At 40.1% G+C, this 26,028-nt stretch overlaps 2 protein-coding genes and 1 pseudogene across 4 annotated transcripts in view; 1 reads left to right on the top strand and 2 right to left on the bottom strand.

The window, feature by feature from the left end:
• Positions 1-5,741, bottom strand: part of LOC118843617 (zinc finger protein 2-like) — a 111,104-nt gene extending 105,363 nt beyond the window's left edge. Inside the window, exons 1-2 of one of the 2 annotated variants that reach the window (XM_036751331.1) lie at positions 5,705-5,734; positions 457-1,112 (exon numbers count right to left, since the gene is read on the bottom strand). The gene's annotated coding sequence lies outside the window, so the exon portion shown is untranslated. Of the gene's footprint in view, positions 1-456; positions 1,113-5,704 lie in introns of both variants that reach the window. The other variant, XM_036751332.1, reaches the window with a different exon arrangement.
• A 4,192-nt stretch (positions 5,742-9,933) lies between these two features.
• On the bottom strand, positions 9,934-23,561 carry LOC118843621 (zinc finger protein 2-like). Of its 2 annotated transcripts, none has more exons than XM_036751341.1 (5): positions 23,490-23,561; positions 12,707-12,792; positions 12,179-12,347; positions 11,455-11,568; positions 9,934-10,824 (listed from the first exon to the last, which is right to left on the bottom strand). In XM_036751341.1, exons 3-5 carry the CDS (start codon positions 12,318-12,320, stop codon positions 10,079-10,081), a joined length of 1,002 nt encoding a protein of 333 aa, XP_036607236.1. In that variant the 5' UTR covers positions 12,321-12,347; positions 12,707-12,792; positions 23,490-23,561; the 3' UTR covers positions 9,934-10,078. The 2 variants fall into 2 exon arrangements, with proteins under 2 accessions (XP_036607236.1, XP_036607235.1); XM_036751340.1 differs by having other exon boundaries at positions 12,179-12,305; positions 23,490-23,553.
• Positions 13,970-14,692, top strand: LOC118842501 (annotated as a pseudogene).
• Positions 23,562-26,028: the final 2,467 nt, after the last annotated feature.

Genomic DNA, 26,028 nt, shown 5'->3' with positions numbered 1-26,028 from the left:
GACCGGAGAAGTGAGGGGGTAGAAAATGAAGGCAAGAAGACAGTTGAGATTCTGAGTGTTTATGGGGAGGCCCCAGCAGGGGGGAAGGTTATAGGATGACTTGGTTCCTTGCAGTAATACTGCGTTATAATTTCTTTGTTGTTACATTGAGGTGGACTTACTGGTTTTGGAATACAATTACTGCTATATCAAATTGGGGTTATTGGTTCTGGGATTTGATTCTCTGGTGTCTAAATCAATGTTATGCTTCCTCTGCTTTCTACCTAGAGAATCTCTTATACTTTGTGATTCCAAACTATATAGGCATGTTCATGGTCATCTTCGAGGTCATGAATCTTGCCTTACCGAAACACCCCTTAATAATACAGTCTAGAGTTTTTGTCAAGAATCAAAGTCAAACTCACTGCAGTTTGTAAAATCCACCCTTTCCCCTTTTTGAAAATTGAGACATTTAACCTTCTCCAGTTCTCCAAGATCTTCCAAAGATCTACAACACTGAGAATCATCTGGTCTGGATTTTTATTCCCTTTGAACCATTTTTTGTTCAGTTCCTAGTGCAAAGATTGTTTTCCTTGGAAGAAAAATGGGAAAAGTAAGAGTTGAGTTGTCCAACTTTCCCATCGTTGTTTGTTATTCCATCCTTCCTGAACAGAGGTCCTTCCCTTCTTTGATCTTCCTCTTGCCCCCAACATTACTGGGGGAAAAATCCTTTGTATTGTTCTTAGCTTTTCTAGCCGGCCTCATTTCATTCTGGGACTTGGTGCTCCTGCCACAGTTCTCTCAGAACCATGCTACTCTTGTTACTGTCCTTAGCTATTTGACTTTGCTTCCATATTTTATACATATCTTTTAAAAATCTGACTTTGTGGATTAATTCCCTTTGTATCCATATAAGGCTCTTCAAGCAGCTTCCCTGTTTCTTCCTAATCAGGATCATTTTCTCCTTCTGTCTTCAGAACTTCGTAGTTCTCTAGGTTTGTTTGGGTTTTGTTATTTAAGATTTCTAAACATTTGTAGCAGGCAGTCTTTGCTCTGGTCCCTTTTCTGAAAACTTCCATGCTCCATGCTTGTCTGGCCAGATCCTTGCAGGTCAATACCCTGCCTTTTCCTGCCTGTAACATCAGAGACAGGAAGTCTATCAGATGCATCTGGGTAAGAGCTTGCTGAGTTCACAAAATCACAGAATCTGAGAGTTAGAAAGGCCTTTAATGGCCATTAAGTCCAACCCATACAAAAAAAGAGTCCCCCATATTAGCATACCCAACAAATGGACTTCCTTTAAAACCAACAGCTTTTTAAAGTATAATTGAATTGCCATGGTATAGAAGTTATGAAGGATCCATTTACCCCACATATGACCTAGGAGTGGTGCTAGCTTGTTGGAACCTGGATGTTGTGCCAAGTCCTGGGACCCAGATCATCATTGATCCTCCTGGTATCGTCCTAAAGACTATGACTGCCAAAAGTCAACAACTAAAACTACATTTCAGCCTTTACACTCCAGTTAAGACCTGCTGATATCCTTTGCTCCTGTCCTTGGTGTCTCTTAGGATTTAAGTCTTCAAAATATCACTTAATCAATCAACGAGCATTTATTAAGCACCAATAAACACTGGGGATACAAATTTTTAAAAAATGAAGCCATCCCTGTGCCCAAGGCACTTATATTCTAATGGAGGGAGACAAGTGCTACACATACAAAATATGTACAAAATAGTTAAAGTTATTTTGGGAGGTAAGCCCCAGCCAGCTGTGACAAAAAAATAAAATTCAGTAAATATCAGATGCAGGAAGTGGCATCTAAACTTAAATCTGAAGAATTCTTCATGGGATTCTAAAAGGCTGGGGCAGAGAGTCAATTCATTCTAAGCATGGTAGATGGTATGTGCAAATGCAGAGACAGGAGAAAAAATGTCATGTGTAAGGAGAAGCAAGAGCAGTGCCTGCCGTGTAGCAGATGTTTATTTAATAAATGCTTGTTGACTGGATGGAGGTCAGTTTAGCTGAACTTCAGAGCACAAGAAAGGAAGTTGTGTATAATGAGGTTGAAAAGGTAAGTTGAGGCCACTTCGTGAAGGACTTTAGATACCAATCAGACGAATTTATATTTGATTCTAAAGGTAAGAGAGCACCACTGGAGTTTGTGGGGAAAGGAGGTGATATGATCAGACCTGTGCTTTAAAGAATATCACCGTAGCAGCTGTGTGGTTAATGGATAGGAGATGGGAAAGACTTGAGACAAGAAAATCAATCCAGAAGCTCCTGCCAGTCTGGGAAAGAGATGATGAGGTCCTACCTTAGGGTAGTGGCCATGTGAAGAGTCCACATGTTACAGATGTTGTGGACATAGAATCAGTAAGACCTGGTAACTGGCTGGATGTGAAGAGCGAGGGAAAGCCAAGGATAACCCCGGAGATATAAGCCTGGGTGCCTCCAAGATGGTGCTGTCCACAATATAAACAGTGAAGTTAGGGCTCTACTAGTACCACAAACATGGCTGTTTCCCAAGGTTCTGCCCTCAGCCTTCTCACGTTGCCATCAGCCTCTACAAGATATCATCTGTTCACGTGGCCTAGACTATCACCTCTATAAAAAATGTCACTCAAATCTATTATCTCCAGCCCTGCCCTCTCTCCTTAGTCCCAGTCTTCTCTATCCATCTCTGTGATTTGGTTATGCCTTTCTCCACATAAGTAATAGTCTTTCTTCCTCCATTCCATCCCCCATCAAAAGCCTAGCTATCCTGTGAAAAGAGTTTAGAATTAGGGGTGTTGATTTGAGTTGTGAAAGACTTTAGATACAATGGGTATTCTCATAACAGTAAAGCACAAAAGGCTGAAGGTGGAATCTTGTGGAATACCAACATTTAGTGGTGGAAAGAGGAAGAGGCAGAGGAGGAAACTAGGGAGAGAGAGGAGAAGAACCAGAAAAATCAGTGTCATAGAAGCCAGGGGAGAGAAGAGGAGTTTCAAGAACTGGTGAGTAGTCAATCCATCAACGAAGAAATAGGCATTGAAATACAAGAAAGCAAAAAACACAGTCCCTGTTCTTCTGGAGTTTATAATCTACTTAAAGGCATAAAATGTATAAACATGAACTGACAACAACAACCGGCAGTCAATGATAAAAGTCAAAATGATGAGGAAAATATACAGTAGGTCCCCCTTTTTTTGTGCAGCCACTCCTACATGGAATGCCTTCCCTTCCTCTTTCAAGGAATACAAATTCATACTTTCAGATGGGAAGAGAAAGAAAAGCCTTGTGGAAGTGGGATTTAAAGGGCAAGAGGACAAAAGGCCTCAACTTCATGTCATTTGAAGATTGGTAAGAGGAGGACCACAGATTTGAAGGTGAGCTGATGTCCTGGCTTTCAAAAAAAGGAAAGGGTATGGAATCTGCAAAATATAGGCTGGTGAGTTTCACTTCAATTCCTACAAAAACTCTCCTTTTTTTTTTAAAACAAAGGAATGGTAAGATCCAAAATTTAGGCAATTTTTACATTCATTGAACTGAAATCTTACCACTGCGTTACCAGTTCCACAGCCATTTTATTAAGTGATTAATATGATCAATGCACTGAAGGACCAAAGACAAAAACAAGACAATTCTTACCTTCAAGGAGCTTACATTCTCCTAAGGAATACAATATATACACAAATACATAAATGCACTATAATTTCAGAAAGAAGAATGAACAATGAGAGGGAAGAAAGGTTTCATCAGGGAAAAGGTGACTTCATCATGGATAATTTGAGCTGAGGCTTGAAGGAAGGATTTTGAGAAGTAAAGATAAGAACTATATCGATGCACGAAATCCAGCATCTAAGTCAAAGTATCTTGTCAAATTTCTGAACAAGAATTTTCTCTACGCTATATACCCAAACATGGTCACTTAGCCTTTACTTGAAGACCGGCAGTGAGGGGGAGCCTATTAATTTTCAAGGAACTTATTTTACATTTGACTAATTTTAATTGTAATGAAGTTTTATTGTACTCTTTGCAACTTCTACCCTAGTGCTCCTAGTTTGTCCTTATGGGGCCAATCAAAAGAAACCTCATCAAATGAGATAATACTCATGAAGCACTTGACAGTGCCTGGCACATAGAAGGCACTTAATAAATGTTTCTTCCCTCCCTAATCCCTTTTCAACATGACAGTCCTTCAAATAATGTGAAGACATGTTCTTAAGTCCTCCCTCCTCCAGGATAAATATCTCTTATCCCTACAACAAATCCTCATATGGCATGTTAGCCCTCCAGCTAGACACTCCCCAAACTTAACAATGCTCTTCCTAAAATGGGGTGCCCAGAACTGAATACTCCAGATATGGACTAACCAAGGATAGTGGAACTCTCACCTCCCTAATAAAAGCAAGTGACATTTCTACAGACTTTAAGGATCTTGGAGTGGTCTCCCCACCAAATCTCATTATCTTCCTAGTGCTAGGAATTCTTCCTCCCTTAATGTAACCTAATATTAGCCGTTTTGACTGCTATATCAGACTGTTGATCCATACAGAGTCCAAAGACCACTGAAAAGAGTGTAGTCCATGTGTAAGCAGGGAGAGCAGGAAGCTGATACAGCGATTCTCAAGTTAAATGTAAGATTCACATTGACTTCATAAGCTCCTTGATGGGAAGGGCTGGTTTTCTTTTTCACCTTCCTATCCCCAGTGCCCAGCATTTATCAGGTAACAAGGGGAAGGAGACAAGCATTTATTAAACACCTATTGTGTGCCAAGCACTATGATAAGTGCTTTACAAAGAATCTTATTTGACGTTAAATATTTTTGGAAGGAAGGAATAAAATTAGGGGTTGTGTAAACACCTCTTTTATAAGAACTACAGTTTAGAGAAGTTAGAGAGTTTTGCCCGAGGTCACATGGCCAGTTTGTGCTGAGGCACAAACCCGGGGGTCCAAGTCCAGAGCTCTTTCCACCCTACCCCACTATCTGGGGTGAGCAGCAAGGACCAAACCACCCCACTCCCACTCGAGTTAGTGACAGATTATATTTAGGATAGATTGGGCTGAGAGTGGGGGAAGATGGGGCCAGTTAGACCAGCTGGACAGAGTGATGGAGGTCTGGACCAAGGTGGAAGCAGTGAGAGTGTGGTGGTCACCCCCGAGAGCCCCTTCTGAACCAGGAGTTCCATGAGCTTCGAAAGGGTAAAAACCCCTCTACATCTTTATTAATTTGTTTCTTTTGCAATTCTGTGTATTTCATTTGGTCCAAGGAGACCCCGACCCAGCACTGGGTCCGGAGACCGAAGGGGGAGGGGCAGGAGCCCCGGGGGACAAGCCTGAACCCCTTGGTCTCTGACTCCCCAGTGCCTGGCACAGGTCTCCGCATTCAGGAGGCGCTTAATAAATGCCTGCGGATGGGCAGCCTAGAAGCCCAGAGGATGGGGGTGCCAGGCTTCCACACGGGGATACCCATACCCGCACCTGAACGGACACCTGAACGTTCGGCGCCACCCACGATGACCCATGAAAGGCCACGAACACTCACGAGAGCGGACACGAGAGAGGTCCCAGCTGGGATGTTGCCTGGGAGGAGAGAGCGGAACCCCGGCTCCCCGCCGCCCCGCACCCCACCCCCTCCCCGCCGTGAGGGTCAGCGCCCCCCGCTCCCCACAAGCCTCTCGTGATATAATCTCAATCTCCCACACCTACGCAAGCGCGTGCCGACAGAACGGCCTTTACCTCCAGACCAAGGATGGTCCAAAGTCCTATACTTCGGTTCCAACAGGCTACTACGCCTGCGCACCCGTTGCCACCTCTAGCCGCCCCAGATTCCACCCCCAGACTCCATTTCCCGGAGGGCTCCGCGGCGCTCCGCCCAGTCCGTCCTGGAGATGGATTCTGGGAAATCGAGTCTGAATGGGAGACGATGTGGCTCTATGAATTCTGGGAAATGTAGTCCTGTCTCCTCGGTTGCACTGCCATGGGGTTGAAGCAAGAGGGCATGGATGGTTAATGAGATATTATTCCTTAGGAGAATGGTGTGTCCGCTTGACAAATCACAGAAAGACAGTTGTGTCTATTGAAGGCCCTGCAGTATCTTAATATTTTCGAGCACGACCTCCTGTAATGGATATTTTTTAATTGGCACGAGATGCTAAAATTAGACATAAATGGAACAACTCTAAAGTGTAATTCGATCATTAGAACATCAAAATTTCACAAATGTGTAGGGCTCCCATAAATTTGAGGTGCTGCATTCCAGAACTTGACTACGCAATTTGCTCTTACTCACTAGCCCATCTGATAATTTTCCCATCAAAAATGTATGGCAAGTCAACGAACTTAAGCACTTACTAGATGTCATGCCTTGTACTAAGAGTAGCTGACATAAAGAAAATCAAAGATAGTCTCTGTCTCTAAGAACTTGCAGTGTAATAGGGGAGACAACATGCAAAATACTATGTATAAACAAGATATATACAGGATAACTTGGATATAATCTCAGAGGGAGAACACAGGCATTTAGGGACTCCAGGAAAGGTTTCTTGCAAATGATGAAATTTGAGATGAGATGCAAAGGAAGCCAAAGACGCCAGAAGTTGGAGACAAGAGTGAGAGCATTCTAGGCATGGGGGGCAGCCAGTGAAAATGCATGGGAAGAGGTCAGTGTTGCTGGATTGCAGAGTACATGGAGAAAAAAGTGTAAGAAGACTTGAAAAGGGCCAGGTTTTAAAGGGTTTTAAAAGACAAATTGTATATTTGGTCCTGAAGGTAATAGAGAACCACAGGAGTTTATTGACTAGAGGAAGATGGCACAGTCAGACTTGCACTTTATGAAGTGCACTTTGATAGCTGAGCGGAGGATAGACTGGAGTGGGAAGAGACATCAAGCAGGAAGATCAACAGCAGGCTACTGCAATAGTCCAGGCATCAGGTGATGAGAGTTCTGTTTGGTATTCAAAGGCCTTCATTCAAAAACCTAGCCTTTTCCTATCTTTCCAGTCTTCTTACACCCTACTCTCCAAAACATACTCTGATCCAGTGCCAACTGGCTATGAACAAGACACTCCATCTCTAGGCTCAAGGCATTTTCTCTGGCTGTTCCCCATGCCTAGAATGCTCTGACTATTGACCTCTCTGGCTTCCTTTATGTCTCAATTAAAATTTCATCTTTTACTAGAAGCTTTCCCCAACCCCTCTTGATTCTAGTGCCTCCCCTCTATTAACTACTTCCTATTTATCCTGTGTAGCATGCTTTGTATATATACTTTTTGTATACTATCTTCCCCGTTAGAATATAAGTTCTTTGAGGGTTTTTGCCTCTTTTTGTATCCCCAGTGCTTAGCTCAGTGCCTGGTACGTGGTAGGTTGACTGACTAGAGTTGTGACATTGTTAGAATAGAGAAGGTGGGACATATACGTACAAGAGATGTTTCTGAGGTCAAACTGATAGGACTTAACAACAAATTGGAGGTGGGGGGGGTGAGAAAGTATGAGGAATCCAGCTTGGGTAATAATTTAATAAATTTTATTTCCTCATTTACAAAGAAATTTTTCTAAAACTTAAAAAACAGTAAGTATGCATATATGACCCGATTATTTTTTTAAAGTATTCCTCTCAGCAGTTTTTTGCTTTTAGTTCTTGGTACAGTCAGAATTTATTACCATATTTATTTATATATAATATTTATTACCATAACTATTAGGGTAGCTAGGTGGCACAGTGAATAGAGCAGTGGGCTTGGTGTCAGGAAGACCGGAGTTCAAATCTAGCCTCAGGCATTCACTAGCTGTGACACTGGGCAAGTTATTTAATCCTGTTTGCCTCGGTTCCTCATCCGTAAAATGGGCTAGAGAAGGAAATGGCAAACAACGCCAGTATTTTTGCCAAGAAAATCTCAAAAATCTATCTGACGAAGTGTCAGATACAACTAACATAACTAAACAACAACTTAAGAGTTCTTTTGAGTTTATGGGACTATTATGGTTAAAACCTCATGGTTGTTTTTTCTTTTTAAATGAAGTTTATGTTACCATCCTCTTTAAAGTACCATAATAATTTCTAATGATTTTGAAGATTTCTGCAGTAGGACTAAGTGGATGTCAAATCCCTGACCTGTACAAGTATGTTTCAGCACCATACAGCTGCCTAATGGGGATGGGCTGATAGACTGAGGGTCTTTCATCCATCCTACTTCCTCCTATCCACAGCAGCCCCATAGTTTGGTTTGTAGTGGCATTTTATATTATCTTTGCCTTACTTTACATAGTGATGTTATTAATTTGTAAGATCAAGAATACTTCAGGGGGATAGATCCACATTCTAGATTCTTTAAAAGAAAAAAGGTATGACACAGTTCATCTAGTTTGCCAAGGCAGCAATGAATTTGATACTGTTCTAAATTCTGATTTGTTTTTCCCACATCAAATTAAAAATAAAATGTCAAAAAATTAAACTGCAGTAGTGATATTCCCACTGAAACGGAAATTAAGAACAGATGTAAAATAGGTTAAGACTAGATGTAGAACCAAAAAAATTTCATAAAAATTTAATTTTCATAAAATCATGTAGTTGTAAAGTTCAAAGGAAACTTAGAGGTTATCTAGTTTAACCTCTTACCCAATCCATGAATCCCTTCCCCCACATCCCTAACAAATGCGTCATCCATACTCAGCTAAAATGTTTGGGTACGTGGACTCTACACTACTTCCTCAAGACTCCACAGTCACCACAACTGGTCATGGTGAGCAAGATGCCAAATTCCCTCAAGTTAGGCCTTCTACACCTCAGGTAGCAGGGAAGCCAAACATCTCACCCACTTACCTTACAGGACTAGCCCAGCCTACTTGCCAATGAAGCTTGTGCCCAGGGCCCACCAAGGAGGAAAGCAAAACAATAATGAGGGGGTAGGGGTAGCAGGGAGAGGAGGTGGTATGCTCTTCTTCATACGTGGAGAATGGAGCTTCCGTTCACATCCCTGGCCTGGCTGCTAAAGAGAGCAGCAGCTACAATTGTGCATGATAGGTGCAGCTCCTACTATAGGGAGAGACTGGAATAAGAAAGGCCAAAAGTTGACAAATGCTTCAAGTAGAAAAATGATAAGGAAATTTAACGTCTACTGGAGAGCAATGGTATTGGCAACTTGGTGAGATTTAGGAAAAATGAACACTCAAGGAGTATGGAAAGAAAAAGGAGGGCTATACATTATTTCATTCCATTGCAGAATAGCACATAACCAACACTGGCTCTAATCCATCTTCCACTCAGTTGTCAAAGCTGAATTTTCTCAAGGGTAGGTCTAACCATTTCAATTCCCTGCTCTCTACCTCCAAACCAAATATAAATCCTCTGGGATTTAAAGCTCTTCATAACCTGACCCCTACTTAACTTTCCAGTCTTCCTACACTTTACTCCTCTCTATGCACCAGCTGCACTGTCCTACCTGCTCTCTCCTACCCTGGGCTTTTGTAATGGTTCCCCCAGTGCCTAGAGTGCTTATGCTTCCCCCAGACCCTGACTCCTTATTTCCCTAGATTCCTTCAAGACAGCTCAAATCCCACCTTCAGGAAGACTTTCCTGGGCCTCCCAGCTTCTGGTGCCTAGAACATAGTAAGAACTCAATAAATGCTTCGTTGATTCAGCCTTGTATGAGCTGTCAAGCTGCCCCCAGACCATCCCAACCTTATAATTATGGTAAATTATTCACTAGGAAAACTTGACCTACCTGCACATCTTGATATGCTTTAGGAGGATAAGGAGACTTTTAAGTTTTCTCTTGAGTATTTGTGTCCCTCTCAGATTGAGGCCCAACAAAACCAAGAAAAGTCCATTTTTTGGAAAGTTTTTCAGTTCATTTTGTACATAGAGTATCTGACACCAGGATCATGACATACTACCCATGGACCATTTGCTCTTTTGCTTCGCAGCAAAAGAAGGGAGAAAAATTAAATAGCAAGCAGAAATGGTAGTAAGTTTGAACAACAGGTTTATTTAAAATAAGAGAGATTAATCATAAGTTTTTATGTGATCTCTCATCATGCCTAAGTTCTTGAGAATTTAATAAAGTGACAAGTATGGCTGAAATTTTCCCAAAATTCATGACACTCCCAGGGTTATTCTTTGGCATAACGTCGCTGATGTTGGATTACAGATGACTTGTGACTGAAAATTTTCCCACACACACTACATTCATAGGGTTTCTCTCCAGTATGAGTTATCTGATGTCGTTTAAGGTTCCTTTTTTGGATAAAGGTTTTTCCACATTCACCACATTCATATGGCTTCTCTTTACTATGAATTTTCTGATGTTGAGTAAGAGATGAGCGGTCAAAGAAGGCTTTCCCACACTGATCACATTCATAGGGCTTTTCCCCAGTATGAATTCTCTGATGTCGATTAAGATGTGAGCGGTCAAAGAAGGCTTTCCCACATTCATCACATTCATAGGGTTTCTCTCCAGTATGAATTCTTTCATGTATGGTAAGGGATGAACAGTCAAAGAAAGCCTTCCCACATTCATTACATTCATAGGGTCTCTCTCCTGTGTGAGTTATCTGATGTCTCCGAAGGCTACTTATATGTCTGAAGGTTTTTCCACATATATTACATTCAGAGCCTCTCTCCTTACTGGAATTTTTGGAGGCATTGATTGAAACTTTCTTGAAACTTCTCTCTTGGGAAAGGGATTTTTCCAATGTCTTCCCTTCAGAGTTTTCTCTTTTCTTCTCCAATCTAACCTCAGGAACAGTAACTTCACTTGTGGATCTTTCTGTTAATATCTCTGGTGATTTTATTTCTTCTGAAATGTTCTGCTTTGGAACTGACTTATAGGTATTGGGCTTTTTCTCCCAGCCTGAAACTAAGAGAAAACAATGTAAATTAATACGGTAATAATAAATATAAGTAATATAAATTAACATTCTCTGTGGTGTTTAAAAGGAAAATGATCTGGTAGAATATGGATACTGATACTAAAAATGCCTACTGAATCATCCATATTATTGGGCAAGTATCAACAGGATTGAAATTAAGGAACTGGAGAAGAGCAAAGAAGGAAAAAGTAGGAAGAGGGGAAAGTAATTAGCAAGGTAAGTAAAAAATATGATAGAACTTATTCAGGAATACGGTTAACATTACTCTCAGCATCCTTAAAAGTAGGGGATACTAATGAGTAGGAAAAACAAGGAATACATAAGGGTTAGGATAGGATTTGGATAAATACCCTTTCAGGGAGTAATGAAGGATGATCTTTAGATGATGTATAGAGAGGTAAAGGGTATGCAGCTAAAAAATGAGAAGGGAATCAGAAGCAACATGGTTAAAGAAAAACAGATTTCCCATGCCTACCAATACAGGATGGGAAAAAAGCCTCCCTGATTGGGTCCAGAGCAACAACAATCTCAGCAGGCCTTAGGGTCACTGGGAACACTTCACTAAAGACATGAGTTGTAATTTCCATTAAGTCATTAGCAGTCTCTCTGTCACTCACCCGAAGAGGTATTTCTTGGGACCTCTCTCCCTTCAGTTCCTTGCCCATCAAGCATCCAAGGCTCTTGTCCCTGCTCCAACTGAAAAATCACATCAGGTTTGGAAATAGGGAGTCCTGTTTACAGAGAAGGGAATGAGACTTAGCAGTTTGTCTTGGAGACAGAGAACTGTCACAGAAGTCAATCCCGGCCCTTTTTCTGCAAAGAGAAGGGAAATATATTTATCTGAAGTGAAAATTACTATATCATCTAGTACAGTCTCATTTTACATGTGAGCAAACAGATGCTTAAGCAAAGTAATTTATGTTCTCAAGATCACAAGGCTAACAAGTGAAAGAGCTGGCTGCAATGAATCCACTGTCTTCTGACTCCTCCCTCTTTCACTATAACATGCTACATTTTACTGGGTTAGGACACAATAACAAGCCAGGAGATGAATAGGTTTCTGAAGGAGGTTCAAGGATTATTTCCAGAGCCTCTGGGAATGGAGGATAGGAAAGGAACAACTTGGGAAAAGTGGGTGGGGTAACAAATGAAACCACTTATTTTCAACTCTATTCAGAGTAGAACTTTCAAAAAGGATTAGAAATCTCTGACCTGAACCACAAGGCAAAACTCAGCTGAGCAACTGAAAAGCTGCCCGGCTCTTAGCAATTTCCTCTGATATACCTGCACCCCTAGAGCTGTCAAGGTGGAATCTGAACCTTAGGGTGAAGTTATCCTTACCCAATGAGATAAGGTTTCTATAGTTCTCCAACATCACATCTCTGTACAACTCCCTTTGTGCAGGGTTCAGTTGCCCCCACTCTTCCTGGGTGAAGTTCACAGCCACATCCTTGAATGTAACTGATTCCTGAAACAAATACATTCTTGTTCACCCATGGACTCCTCACTCCTGGGGAAAAGGAATTGATAAAAAGCACTTAAAGGAGATAGATGGGATAGACAGGAGGTAAATAAGTCTGGTAATGTTAAAGACTTTCAGTACTGTGGAATAAGGAATAAGGCAAAAAAGCCATCTTGTCTCCAAGACACTGTGCCTATCACTGAGCCACACTGAAGGAAGGCAATAGGGGAGGAAACATTCCTTATGGTCCATCATGCACCAAAATGGGGCCAGTTTCCTAGGGATGAAGAATTGGAGGTTCTTGCTCCTGGATGGGATAAAGCTGGGCAAAGAAGCTTCATGATGAGGGTAGAAAAAGGAAGCACATTCTGGAAATTGTGACTACATTTCATGAAAAATCAATTTACCTGGGATCTGGCTGCCAGGAACACAGGAGCCATTTCTTCTTCTGTATTCCCCTCTTGGAGAAAGGTAAAGTCCACAGAATGTAGGGCTAGGGTAAGAAAAAGAAGACATGAGGAAGTCTGGTCTTGTCTTGCAATTCCCAGACTCAACAGACTATAACTCTGTACGTAACGATTTGGTGTGATTTTCCCATCTCCTTCACATCACCCAGAGGGAGTCTGCCCTGCCCTTTCCTTGGGTAAGAGACAAGGATCAAGGATATCACAACTTGATAACTTCACATTCCTGTGCTCATAGAACATTACAAGGAACAGAGTTCTGATTCCAAGACAGGAAACATGACTTGAACTGAGGGTTCTGTTATCAACTGGCTATATGATTTGGACCACAGACCTCAACATCTCTGTGCTGCTAACCTACTTAACTGAGGGAAAGTAATTCTCATTCTCTTTCCTGTTTCCTGATATAAAGAATCAAGAGTTTGACTTCCAAAGTGGCCTCATGGATACATGCCATTAGAATCAGAGGGAAAACTGAGTAGCTGTGACAGTAATTATCTATGCAATCAAAGGCAAATCATTTAGCTTATTTGTTATCTATCTATAAAATGCGACTAAAAAGCAATAGGAGTGATTACAAAAACCACTCACTAAAGTCTGTTTCATTACTTTTACTACTACCTCACATCAGGGAAACACTAAATCTCAGAATTGGAAAAGCTCAGAGGACATCCAATCCAGTTTGTGCTTGAACAAAATCCCTTTAACAGCAAAACTGACAAGCAATCACACAGCTTGTGAGAACTTCTAGTAAGGTGGAACCTGTTCTCTCTTAAAGCAGCCCATTCTACTACTAGATAGCTCTAATCATTGAAGTTTTTTTTTCTCTTACATCAAAACTAAATCTGCCACTCACAATTCCCATTAGAATGAGTCTAACCATTTTCTGCATAAGAGTTTTCCATATCTCTTCTTAAGTCTTCTCTCCTTCAAGCTAAACATCAATAGATCCTCCAGTTGTTCCTTGTATGGCATGTTCTCTAGTCCTTTGTGGATATAATAAGCAAATGTCTGAATAGTTGAAATCCCCCTCCCTTTCCATCATGCTTTCTGATCTCCACCTTTTCTAATGATTTTTAATTTTTTTCTTTTTTATGAAGTTAAACAGAAAGATTCTAATATAAGAAAGGACAAAAGACTCCACATGAAACCATAAACTCATGCATAGTTTTTAAAGTGTATATTATCATTGTGCTATAAGAAACAATGAATATGAATAATACAGAGAAAGTCGTTTCCTTCTGCAGTTGGGCCACTCACTTCAGTCTCCTCCAACCTCACCGCCTTCTACCCCCAACTGATGGCTCTCCTGATTCAGGCAGCAACTTCCTCTTCAGTCTGAGTTTCCTAAAGAGATTCCCAATCCTGAACCTGGAAGTTGGGCTCTGGAAACAGAGACCCGACACCAAAGCAGGACTGGATGGCAACAGTCAGGACACTGGCACATTCTGTATCACTGAAAGCCACCTGTCTTGTTTAGATACCTCTGGACTAGGGTTTTCCCTGGACTATCCCACCATTAGTTTACATGCTATCTCCAAGGTCCTAAATGCCTCTCCCCAAGAACATTTGTATGTTATGGTGAATGTCCAATTTAGCAAGGAAGAACAAAAAGATGCTCCTATGGTTGAAGGGGAAGAAAACGATGACAATGATGAAGATACTGGGACGGCTAGTTAAGTTCAGACTTGTGTCAAGTGATAAATCAGTATTTGAAGCATTGTTTGCTTCAATGTGTGAATGTCAAGCTTTACATCCAGGTCTGAGGATGGAGATTCAGATAACTGTTTTGGAGAAGAATATGATACAAAGGCACATGAACCAGGACAAAGGATTAGTCCTATAGTTCATAACTACAGGAGACTGTATCATTTAATTGTAGAAGGACATACAACTGCGTATGAAACCATAAATCTTTACTACGTGTAGCTTGGATTTTTTCTCTATAATTTTAAATAAGTTTTTATTAATGTTTTGTACATCATTATAGTTTCCTTTAGTATCCTTCCCCTGACACTCCTAAAGAGCTTCCCCATATAAGAAATAATTTTTAAAAAACAAAAAAGGAAGAAAAATTAGTGTGACCAACAAAACAAGCAATACATCAAAAGTCTGAAAACACATGAAATACTTGTGTTCTTTCCACATCTGCAAATGGGTGGGGTGGGAATCTCTTCACTATCTTGGCTCTAGGATCAGAGAGTCTGTACAGGGGAAATTTTGCCCTTTGGCAATTCTGGGAAGGTATTAGAGAGCAGAAAACCCTGAGGCAGGGAGCCAAATTAGTAGGCTATTGCAACAGTCCAGGCAAGAGGTAATGAAGGCCTAAACTAGGGTGGTGGCCCTCTGAATGAAGAGAAGAGGAAAGATGAAAGTGATATGGGGGAAGGAATAATATGATCTGGCAAATGAATGGAGGTGGGGAGTGAGCACTCAAAGTTAACATCAAGGTTGAAAACCTCACTAGAAAGATGCCTGATGTCCTTTAGAGAAACAGGGAAGGTCTGAAAAGAGATGTGTTAGGAGCAAAACATAAAGAGTTCAATTTTAGACAGGCTAATTTTGAGATACTTATGGGATATCAAGTTGGAAATGTCTCACGGGCAAATGGAAATGTGCACCTGAAATTCAGGAGAGACTAGGGCTAGATATATAGATTTGGGAATCATACACACACACACACACACACACACACACACGTATGTATGTGTAAATCATCACTAAATTCATAGAAGTTCAAGAGGTCACTTGGTAACAGTATGAAGAAAATTTTAAAAGGGGAAGACAGCCTTGGGGAATAACCAGTTAAGGGTCATGATATGGATGATGAACCAGCAAAGGCAACTGAGGAAGCCAGACAGATAGAAGGAAAATTAACAAAGAACAGTGTCACAAAAGAACATAGAGCAAAGCGCCAAATATACTGTAAATGTTAAAAGGGATGAAAAGTGAGAACAGATCATTATTAGTCTGAACAATTAAGAGAACACTGGCAATCTTAGAAAGAGTAATCTCCATTGAAGTAGAAGACAAATTGCAAAGGGTTAAGAAGTGAGTGAAAGGACAGGAAGTAAAGGTAAGAGAAGTTTGATTGTAAAGAGATATGACAATAATAGTTAGGGAAATGGTAAGGTCTAGTGAGATTTGGAGGGGGAAGAGGGGATTGAGGTATGTTTGAAGGCAACAGGGAAGGAGCTAATAAATAGGGACAACCTAAAGATTAGAGAGAGAAATGGGATGATTACAAGGGCCATCTGGCAGAGAAGACAGGAGAGGACAGAAGCAAGGATGCATATATAGATTTTGGGGAAAAAATTATTTCAGTTTCAGACATGTTAAGCTTGAGATGTCTCTAGAATACCTAGATGGAAATTTCCAATAGGCAGATGGAGATATGTAACTGGAGTTAAGATGTTGGTCTTATTAAGTAGAGTCATCCTTTCATGATAGATTGAAACAAAGGATAAGAGAATGTGACATGATGTGAAGGTGTTTTGAGATGTAGAGAAGAGAGAATACATGATGAACCACCTCTATTTTTTTAGTACGTGAGGAGAAATCCCTAATTGAGAGGGTGAGGAAGAGAGGATGGTGTATTATCATTTTTTTCATGTGAATCACCAAAAGTGGGTAGTAGTCATCAGAACTGACAATTCTTGCAAAGTGCTCTGTCACGTCTCCCAGACACACTCCTGGAAGACAACAAATCTTTCTGGTACTTATGTTATATAGTTATAAATAGTTGTATATAATATAAATATATATAATAGTTGTATATAATATAAATAGTTTTATATATATATAGTGAGCAGAGTATCACCTACAACCACTATTACCTTCTTTTTCTCACCATTACTAGATGCCTTCCCAATTGAAGGTGCCTATGAATCTATATCATCATTCCTGGGAGCAGATGCTCCTTGTTTCAGATATGGTCCAATTCCTCCCTCTTTAGGGATAACTTCATGCCTATTACTACATAGCTCCAAGTACTTAGTGGTAGTCGTCTTCTTGGTACTCTTTCTTCCTTTTTTTATCTTCTGTGTTAGATTTCTCTACCCTTCAAACTCTACACACAGGTGAAATTTTCCTGTTTTTTCACATTCTTTTTTCCCCATTTCTTCACCGAGAGTATTTCTTCTACTCTTTTAAGAGACATTTCATTCAACCTGATAACCTGCACATTAGAAACAAGTCCTTCCAGCCCTTTCATATTAAAGAAAGAAAAGGATTCATATGCACAAAAATATTTATATAGCAACTCATTTCATAGTAGTCAAAAACCAGAAACTAAGTTGGTACCCAACTATTGGGATGTGACTAAACAAGTTGTGATGTATGAGGTGATGGAATATTGTGCCATAAGAAATGACAAAATGAATGGTTCCAGAGGAAACTAGGAAAACATCTATGACTGATGCAGAGTGAAGTGAGAACTCAGAGAACAATGTCTACAATGACAGCCTTTTCACTTTCCCTTCTAGAAAGAAAACTTGGATTTTGTAGTTACATAGGTAATGCTTTGGTACTGGCAGAACATTAATATAATACTATCTGAAGATTACATCAAAATTTTCCTTGCCTTCCATTCTTACATGAAGCCAAGTTCTAGGGTTTCTTATCTTCCCTTGGGTAGCTCTCTTGGATGATCTTTATGGTTAACTACTATTGCAAATTGCTTTTCTGTGAGTTAGATTAGAACAATATAATGGGATCTACCCACTCATAACGTCATGCTGCTGCTCTCCGGAACCTTTCCCTCTACTTTCTTGAAAGTCAGGCACTCTGGCCTCACTTGGTGGTTAAGGCACAATTTATTTAGAAGAAAGAAGTACACAAGACATATGAACACAAGATGCAAAATCACAAAGGGACATGAAAAAAATTCAATTGTCCATTGAGAACTATATACCTTGTCTCCAGAACCTTCTCTCTACTTCCTTGGACCTACTGTTCTTCTAAGGGTCAATGATGGGAAATCTAAGCTAAATGATGGGAAAGCATGTCAAATACTAAAAGGGCCAAAAGAAATCTTATAATTGTTTAGTCTAATTCTCAAAACTAATGAACTAAGATGGAAATCACACAAACTTTTAGAGGTACATCTTCTATAAGTGCAAGGGAATAAGTAGATGGTGTTTTTAATAGAAATGACCAAAGGAGATGGCTCTCATTTTTCCTTTTGATTCTGTGTTATTGCAGCTAAAGAAACTGAAAGGACAGGATAAAATAGAACATGATTTCTTAACCTTTCCTATTTCATGACTCCCTCTGGCAGTCAGTCTGTTGAAGCCTATGGATCCTTTGAGTTTTTAAACGCATAAAATACATAGGGTTACAAAGAAAACAAATTATTCTAAAATATAGGCAGTAAGGTGGTGCAGGAAATGGAGCATGGACCTAGAATCAGAAAGACCCAAGTCCAAATCCAGTCTCTGAAACTTGCTAGCTTTTTGACCCTAGGAAAGTCACTCAATCTGTTTGCCTCAGTTTCTTGAACTGTAAAATGAGGACAATAATAGTACCTACCTCCCAGAGCTGCTGTGAGGATTAAATGAGAGAATAATTGTAAAGCACAATACCTGGCATATAGTAAGCATTATATAAGTGTTTGGTTATTATTATTATCAAATTTAAAAAAAAGTTCATGGCTGCCAGGCTAAGAGCCACTTAAGTAGAAGATGTGTGATATTGTAACTGTACCTTGATAGCTTAAGAAGACAAAGGGGACAGTCCTAACTAGGATAAGAGTGTTTTTCCCCCTCAACTCTTAAATTTTTTGATTCCTTGCATCTGTCTTCAAACATTTAGGTCAAAATTTCCACTAAAGTTCCTTGTTCTCTTGTTTAAACTCCAAACTTGAGTTACTCCCTTCCCTGCTTTCTCTGATCATATTTGTGAGCCGAAGGATCCTGGAGCAAGTCATGCAACCTGCTGAGTTCATTACCTATTTATGTTATCTAATCTTAACTTGTCCCTCACTCACTGCTGCACAAGAGTCCTTTTAATCTGACCTGATTGATTCTCTACCACACTCTACGTTGGCTATTCCAAATTTCTCCTCACAGCTTCTACGTTATTTCCTATCAACTCACTCTCAGCATAGGACCTCACCTCTTATTTTACTGACAAAAGAGGTGTGCATTGTGAGTTCCTTCTTCTCTCCATCCCTATACCTTAAAACTCCTTCATCATTCCCCCATTCTTATCTTTCTTTGCCCCAGTCTCTACAGAAAAGATGAGGCTTCTCCTCACCAAAGCTAACCCCTCCACTTGTGTTCTTGGTACTCACCCCTTCTTGTATCCTCTGAGAACTTACACCCTCTCTTCATTCCCTCTTTAATCTTCAGTTTTTTCTTATTTATTGACATGACCCCTACAAATATGCCTGGGTCTACCTTGCATCCTTAAAAATCTTCACTTGACCCTGCTATTCTCTCAAACTATAATTCTGTATCTTTTTTTCCCTCCTCAGCCAAACATCTAGGAATGCTTTTCTCCATTACCTCATTACCATTAACTTCTCAATCTCTTGCAATCCTGCTTTCAGTCCTACTTATTGACTGAAACAGCCTTCTCCAAGGTCACCAATGATCTCTTACTCTAATTGCTAAACCCAATGGCCTTTTCTCATTCTTCATCCTATTTGATCTCTGTGCAGTTTTTGCTCTAAACACTCTCCTTCTATACCATTCACTCTTGGTTCTCCTACTACTTGACTGACTACCACTTCTTAGTTTCCTTTGCTGGATCATCTTCCTCATCTTAGTCATACCAAGGACTTGGTCCTGAGTCCTCTTCTCTCTTTATGCTCTTTTGGTGATCTCAACAAGTTCCAAGGATTAGATTATCATCTCTTTGTAGATAACCTATCTATATATTTATCTCCTGGCTTCCTAAGCTTTCACACCTACATCTCCAACTGTTTAGAAGGCATATCTACTTGGATGTCCCATAGCCATTTCAAAATCAACATGTCCAAAATGGAACTCATCATATCTTCCTCCAAACCAGTCCATTCTCCAAATTTCCCCATTTCCATTTTTAATTATATATTTTTTTGATCAGCAAAAATCCCCCCCCCCTCAACCCTCTCTTCCCACCCCAACTGGGAAGAAAAGAAAAACCTTATTGTAAACATGCATAGCCAAGTAAAACAAATTTCTGCATTGACCATGTCCAAAAAATGTCTCATTCTAGACTGGGTCCTTCAATTCTCTATCATGAGAGAGGTAGAAGTTTCATCATTAGTCCTCCGGAATTATGGTTAATCATCGTGCTTATTAGAATTCCTAATTCTTTCAAAGTTGGTTGTCTTTACTATTCCCCCTTTTCCCCTTTCCCTCCTAACTCTCTACTGAGCAAAATGTATTTCTGTACCCAACTCTGTGTGTTTATGTTCTTCCCTCTCTTGTCTAGTTCATGTGAGGTCAAGTATCAGTTGCTTCCCACTCTGTTTGTACGGATGGCTAGCTGAGCACCCTGATTGTATGAAATAATTTTCCCTACCTTTCTTTTCGCTTCCCCCTCCCAAGTATATTCCTTTTCCTCTTTCTTTTCATTCTCTTCTTAAAACCATCAAGAACCACTCCAATTAGACTCCTTTTATAACTCCTCATGATGATAGGATCCAGAGAAAACATATGCACCATCTCCTCATATTGGAATGTAGACAGTTTGCCCTTGTTTAGTCTTTTAACACTGTTTAATTCCTGTCTATTTTTTAATGACATATAACATTTGAAGTTCTCCACTCCTTTATAGTGCGCCTGCTAAGTCATGTGAACCCAACTATGGCTCCTTGGTACCTCAATCCCTTCTTTCTGGATGCTTGCAGAATTCTTTTTCCTTTGACCTGAAAGCGCTTGGTTTCAATATAATGTTCCTGGAAGTTTTCATTGTGAAGTTTCTTTTGTGACATGACTAGTAGATTTTTTTTTTTTTTTTGCTATTTCCATTTTGCCCTCTGATTCCAAGAGATGGAGGTAGTTTCCTCTTAAGATTACTTGAAGTATTATATCTATGCTCTTTTTTTTGGTCATGGCATTCATACACAATTCAATGATTCTTAAATTTTTTCAGCCTTTTGACTTTGTTTTTTTCTTGTCTCATGGAGTCATTAACTTCTATTTAGTCCATTTGAATTTTGAGGGAGTTTGTTGCTTGGGCAAGGTTTTGTATCTCTTGTTAATTCCCTTTCCACTTTTTTTCTTCCACTGCTCACATTTCTTTTCCAATATTTTCCTCTAGTGCTCTTATTTCACTGATAAAAACATTTGTAACTCTTTTTTTGAGGTCTAGAGTCATTTCTTCGTAGAATGAATTTATGCCTAAGCTTTTTTGGTTTTTTTGAGACTTTGCTTACAGATATGTTGGAATAATTTACTTCTTCTGGGTTTGTGTCTCGAACACCCCCATTAGAATAACAGTTTTTCACAATGAGATTGTTTGTTTGCTCATTCTTCCAGTCTATTTTCTGACTTGATGTTAGGGCCAGACTTTTGCTCTTCTGTAGGGATGGTCCAGATGGTCTTGAGGTATATTGAATTTTGTGCTATTCCAGAATTCCAGGAACATCTCAAGCTGAAGATCTGCAAGCTTTCAGGTGCTCCCAAAGTCAGACGAATGTCAGACACAGGGCAAAGTCTGATCACTGCCCTGCTGCTCTGAGCTTTGCAAGTTTCTGACCTGAGTTTGGGTCTAAGTAATAAGAGACTGCAACTTGACAGAGCCACTATTAGGCATCTAGGAAGCTCTAGTTCTAAATGACAGATCTGTAGGCTTTGGTTGGGGATTGCTATCCTTGTTATTTCTCTGCAGGCTTCAGACTGGGCTATATAGGCTGTAAAGAAGACCCTGCTCTGCTCCTGGGGTTGGAGTCATACTGCTGTGTGACCTTGGGCAAGTCACTTAACCCCAACTGCCCGGCCTTCCCCCTTCAAAAAATAAAAAGGAGTCCTACTGCTGCTGTTTGCTTCTGAGCTTTCTCCTTTCACACTACAATCTTTGGCAGCTTCTTACTTTGAAGAACTGCCACGCCTGGGCACAGGTCCCTTTCTGAGATTTGCCCTGGATCTCAATTTGACTTCAACACCCCTCTCTTGGATCCTTTTCTTATGACTCACACAGTCTCTATCCTAATTCAGGTCCTCATTACCCCTAGTCTAGATTATTACAATAGCCTCTTAATTAGTTGGCGCCTTCAGTCATTTCCTCGCCCAATCTATCAACTATAAAGCTGCCAAATTGATGTTCCTAAACACAAATTTCACCACTACTGCTGGAGACAACAGTAAGGCTCCAGTATGGCCTCAATCTGGGTAGTGATTTATTGAATTTATAAATATTAGTTTGGGCTGAGAATGAGAGAGATTAGAGGCAAGATGTTCTAGATCAGGGGTTCTTTACTTGGTGTCCACAGAAACTGTGTGGTGGAGGATAGATTTCAAGATACCTTAATTTTCACTAACTTCTAAATGAAACTTAGTATTCCCGTCAATTATTTAAGAACGTTATACTGAGGAGTCCAATGGCTTCACCAGACTCCATGACACAAAATGGTTAAGAACCTCTGATGTAGATACATTCAAAATGATGAGTGACTAGGACTAGTGAGAATGAATGAAGTGGATAAGGATGGATGAGCAGAGGGAATTCCCTGAGTGAGGAAAGGTACTCTACCAATGCAGGTTAGCACTCTCTCTGAAATTTACAATCTTTGAGAGTTACTTGGAGCACAGAGAGGTTAAGGTAGTTTGCCCGGCATCGTACGGGCAGGATATGTTAGAGAAATGAGACCGGAACCCTGATCTTCCTGCTTCCATAACCCCATTCTCTATCCATTATACCACCCTGGCTCTGGCAGTAAGGAAAATAAGTCAAAGTTGAGAGTACCTTCTAAAAAAATAAAAAAGAAAAGAAAATCTGGCAACACCCTGGATGGAGAAGCCTTTCTCTACTCCAGTCCATCTTCCACCTCGCCGTCAAAGTGATCTTCCTAAACTGAAGATCCTATCACGTCACACACACCCTACTCAAGAAATTCTAGTGCCTCCCTACCACCTTCAGGATCAAATACTGTGTCCGGCATTCAAAGCCCTTCACAGGTAGTGTTCGATCCAGCTACACTGGCCTCCTGGCTCTTCCTCAAACTAGGATCTCCATCTCCTGACTCTGGGCATTTTTCTTGGCAGTCTCCCGGGACTGAATGCCTTCCCTCCTCATCTACAACCTCCTGCCTCCTGCGAGTCCCAATTGAAATCCCATCTTCTATTGGAAGACTTCCTTAACCCCCCTTAATTCTAGTACCTTCCTACAAATTAATTATTTCCAATTTACCCAATTAGCTTCCGACTGTAGGAATCCCAAATTGGCTTATCCTTACTTAGGTGTTTGCTTTTGGCCTCTCCCATTAGATGGTAAACTCCCCGAGGGCAGGGACAAGTCTTTTGCCCCTTTCCGTATCCCCGACGCTAAGCACAGAGGAGGCGCTTCATCCATGTTTACTAACTAAGGAGAGGACGGGGCAAGAGGGCTGTCAAGCCTCGAACACTGGAGGCCAGGGACCCCAAGCCCCCCGCCCCCCGCAGGACCACGGGTCTCCTGCAGAGATGCCGAGAGGCTCTCCCCGCCCCCTTCCACACCCCAGGGCAGGCGGACCCCACTGCCCTCAGGCCCCTAGTGACACAATCACCCCGACACGCCGCGAACGTAGAACAGACTTTACCTCCAGAACTAAGCTCGTTGAGAGACCAAGAGAAGACTGACTGCACCTGCCGCGCCGCTTCCGCTTCTGGAGGCTTCGGCCGAAATGGATTCTGGGAAAGTGGATCTCAGGGATTCTGGGAAATGTAGTCCCAGCTGGACCACCGATATGCAGAGACTCAAGAGTTTATAACGCGACCGTTGCATGGGTTTGTTTTGTTTTGTCTATTTGTTATAATGATAGGGTTTTATTTGAAGGAGGAACAGGGTTGTGGGAAGGTGGGGGGCGGGGGTGGAGGGGAGTGTATTCTATCAAAAGATGCCATTCCAAAAGAATGTAGACCTACAATTCTTGTAATACGATATTTCAAAGGGCAAAAGCAAGCACCGAACAAGTTTGGAGAGGGTAGTGATAGTGATGTACAAAAGAAAAAGAAGAGCCAATGAAGCATTTTAAAAATACATAGACAATCATCTCATTTTAGCTGTCAATTCAATGGTTTTGCTTTCAGTTTAGTTAACCATTTCTTTGATTTTTAGAGTTGCTATTTTGTTTGGGGGGGGGGGTTGTTTTGTTACTTTCCCACGGTTTTTGTTTGTTTGGTTTTTTGTGGGGTTTTTTTGGGTGATCTATTCAATTCATCGATCTGTTCTTTCTTGTATTGATGAAAGTGTTTAAGGGTATAAACTTTCCCATGAGAACCCCTGTCACTGTAGTCCAAAGTTCTTATATAGTAATAGGTGGATTTTTCTGTAAGTCTCAATTAAACAAATATTTAAGAATACACAGTGTGCAGAGAAGCTAAATACAGAAAGATACAAAGTTTAGGTAAGACATAGTCGCTGGTGGAACTCACAGTCTACTTTAGGCGGTTGCTAACCTTTTTTTTTTTCGAGAAGGGTCTCTCAGTAAAGTAAATTCTAGAAGTATGTTCAATGAATTAATTTTAAGGTAAATCTAGTAAATTTCAGAAGTTGATTCTAGAATTTACCACAGAAATATACATTAGAATTTTAAGAGATTAATAATTCTCAAAAGGATAATATAATTATTTACTAACTATCGTTTGTACCCCCTTGACAAGCTTCTCATATTCTCTGGGAGTATATATATCCCATGTTGGGAACCCCAGTCTAGAAGGAGGATAACATATATACACAGATAACTATAAAACAAAATATCATATGTTAAGTTCATTGGAGAGGTACAAAATAAGCTGGTGAGATTTGAGATGTGATATACAATTAGATGGACTTCCCATTGAGTAAGTACAATCTGTCTTGGATAGGCATTATAGACAGACAATAAACTGGGTTCAGAATTGAATAAAAAGTAGGAAAGTAAACTAGATAGCACTCAGAAAACTACAATGTTTTTTGATCCCAAGCTATTCTTTGGCATAAAGGCCCATTTCAAAAAAATCCATTGATACCTTTTAAAAACCATAGTCACAACAAGCTGTTGTATATGTATGTATGTGTGTATGTGTATATATATATATCCATATGTATGTATGTATGTATGTATGTAATGGAATACTTTCGTGCAATAAGAAATGTTGAACAGGCAGATCTCAGAAAAGCCTGGAAAGACTTGTAAGAACTGACACAGAGTGAAATGAGCAGAACCAGGAAAACACTACACAGTATCAGCAACATTGTGTGATGATGAACTATGAATGACTCAGTTCTGCTCTGCAACACAATGATTCAAGACAAGTACAAAGGACTCATGAAGGAAAATGCTATCCATATCCAGATAAAGAACTGATGGACTCTGAATGCAGATTGAAGCATACTTTTTTCACTTACTTTGTTCTTTCTTATGTTTTTTCCCCTTTTGACCTATTTCTTCTTTTACAACTGTGACAAATATGGAAATATGTTTTACATGATAGCACATGTATAAACTGTATCAAACTGCCTACCATTTTCAGAAGGGGGAGTGGAGGGAGGGAGAAAAATTTGGAACTGAAAGTCTTATACAAATGAATGCCAAAAATTTTCTTGACATGTAATTTGAGAAAAAAAATACTATTTAAAGAGAAAAAACCCACAGTCATTTTCCAATGTAACCTCCTCCCCACCCCCACTATCTAACAAAAATTTTCTGGTTTAACAAAGAAAAATTGCTAAGCATAGTTGTGAATGGTACCTCTATTCTCTTCTAATTTTAAAAAATAATGTAATCTTTTACATGTAAGTCAAATATATTTCGGGCATATTGTACTACATAGTATATGATACTGATCTGACTTATTTTCTGCCAAATTTCATTCTGGTTTTTATTGCAATATTCCTCTTGTTTGTATTTTTTCAATTGATCAAATTCTTGGGTATGTATTTCTTTCTTGGTTTTGTCTGTTTTGTTCCACTGATCTAGTTTTCTGTTTTTAACCAGTTTCAAATGGTTTTAGTGGTTACTTGTTTTCTAATACCTTTAGAGATAGGGTGATGCTGTCAATTGTCTGTGTGAATTTGGTTATCATTTTGCTTCCCTGAACTTTAGCTGTCTTCAAGAATCTAGTGGTTTCTCATTGGGTAGATTTTACTTATTCCCC

Source organism: Trichosurus vulpecula, chromosome 3 (genome assembly GCF_011100635.1).
Source record: "Trichosurus vulpecula isolate mTriVul1 chromosome 3, mTriVul1.pri, whole genome shotgun sequence".
NCBI lineage: Eukaryota > Metazoa > Chordata > Mammalia > Diprotodontia > Phalangeridae > Trichosurus > Trichosurus vulpecula.
This window is presented reverse-complemented; position numbering and strand designations above follow the sequence as displayed.

Bases quoted from the DNA above. Each gene is read 5' to 3' on its own strand.
- LOC118843621 (XM_036751340.1), bottom strand. From the start codon at position 12,739: ATGGCTCCTGTGTTCCTGGCAGCCAGATCCCAG. The intron at 12,306-12,706 runs GTAAATTGATTT...TATTTGTTTCAG, and splicing joins TCCTGGCAGCCAGATCCCAG to GAATCAGTTACATTCAAGGA. The intron at 10,825-11,454 runs GTGAGTGACAGA...GTTTTCTCTTAG, and splicing joins CCCAAGAAATACCTCTTCGG to TTTCAGGCTGGGAGAAAAAG.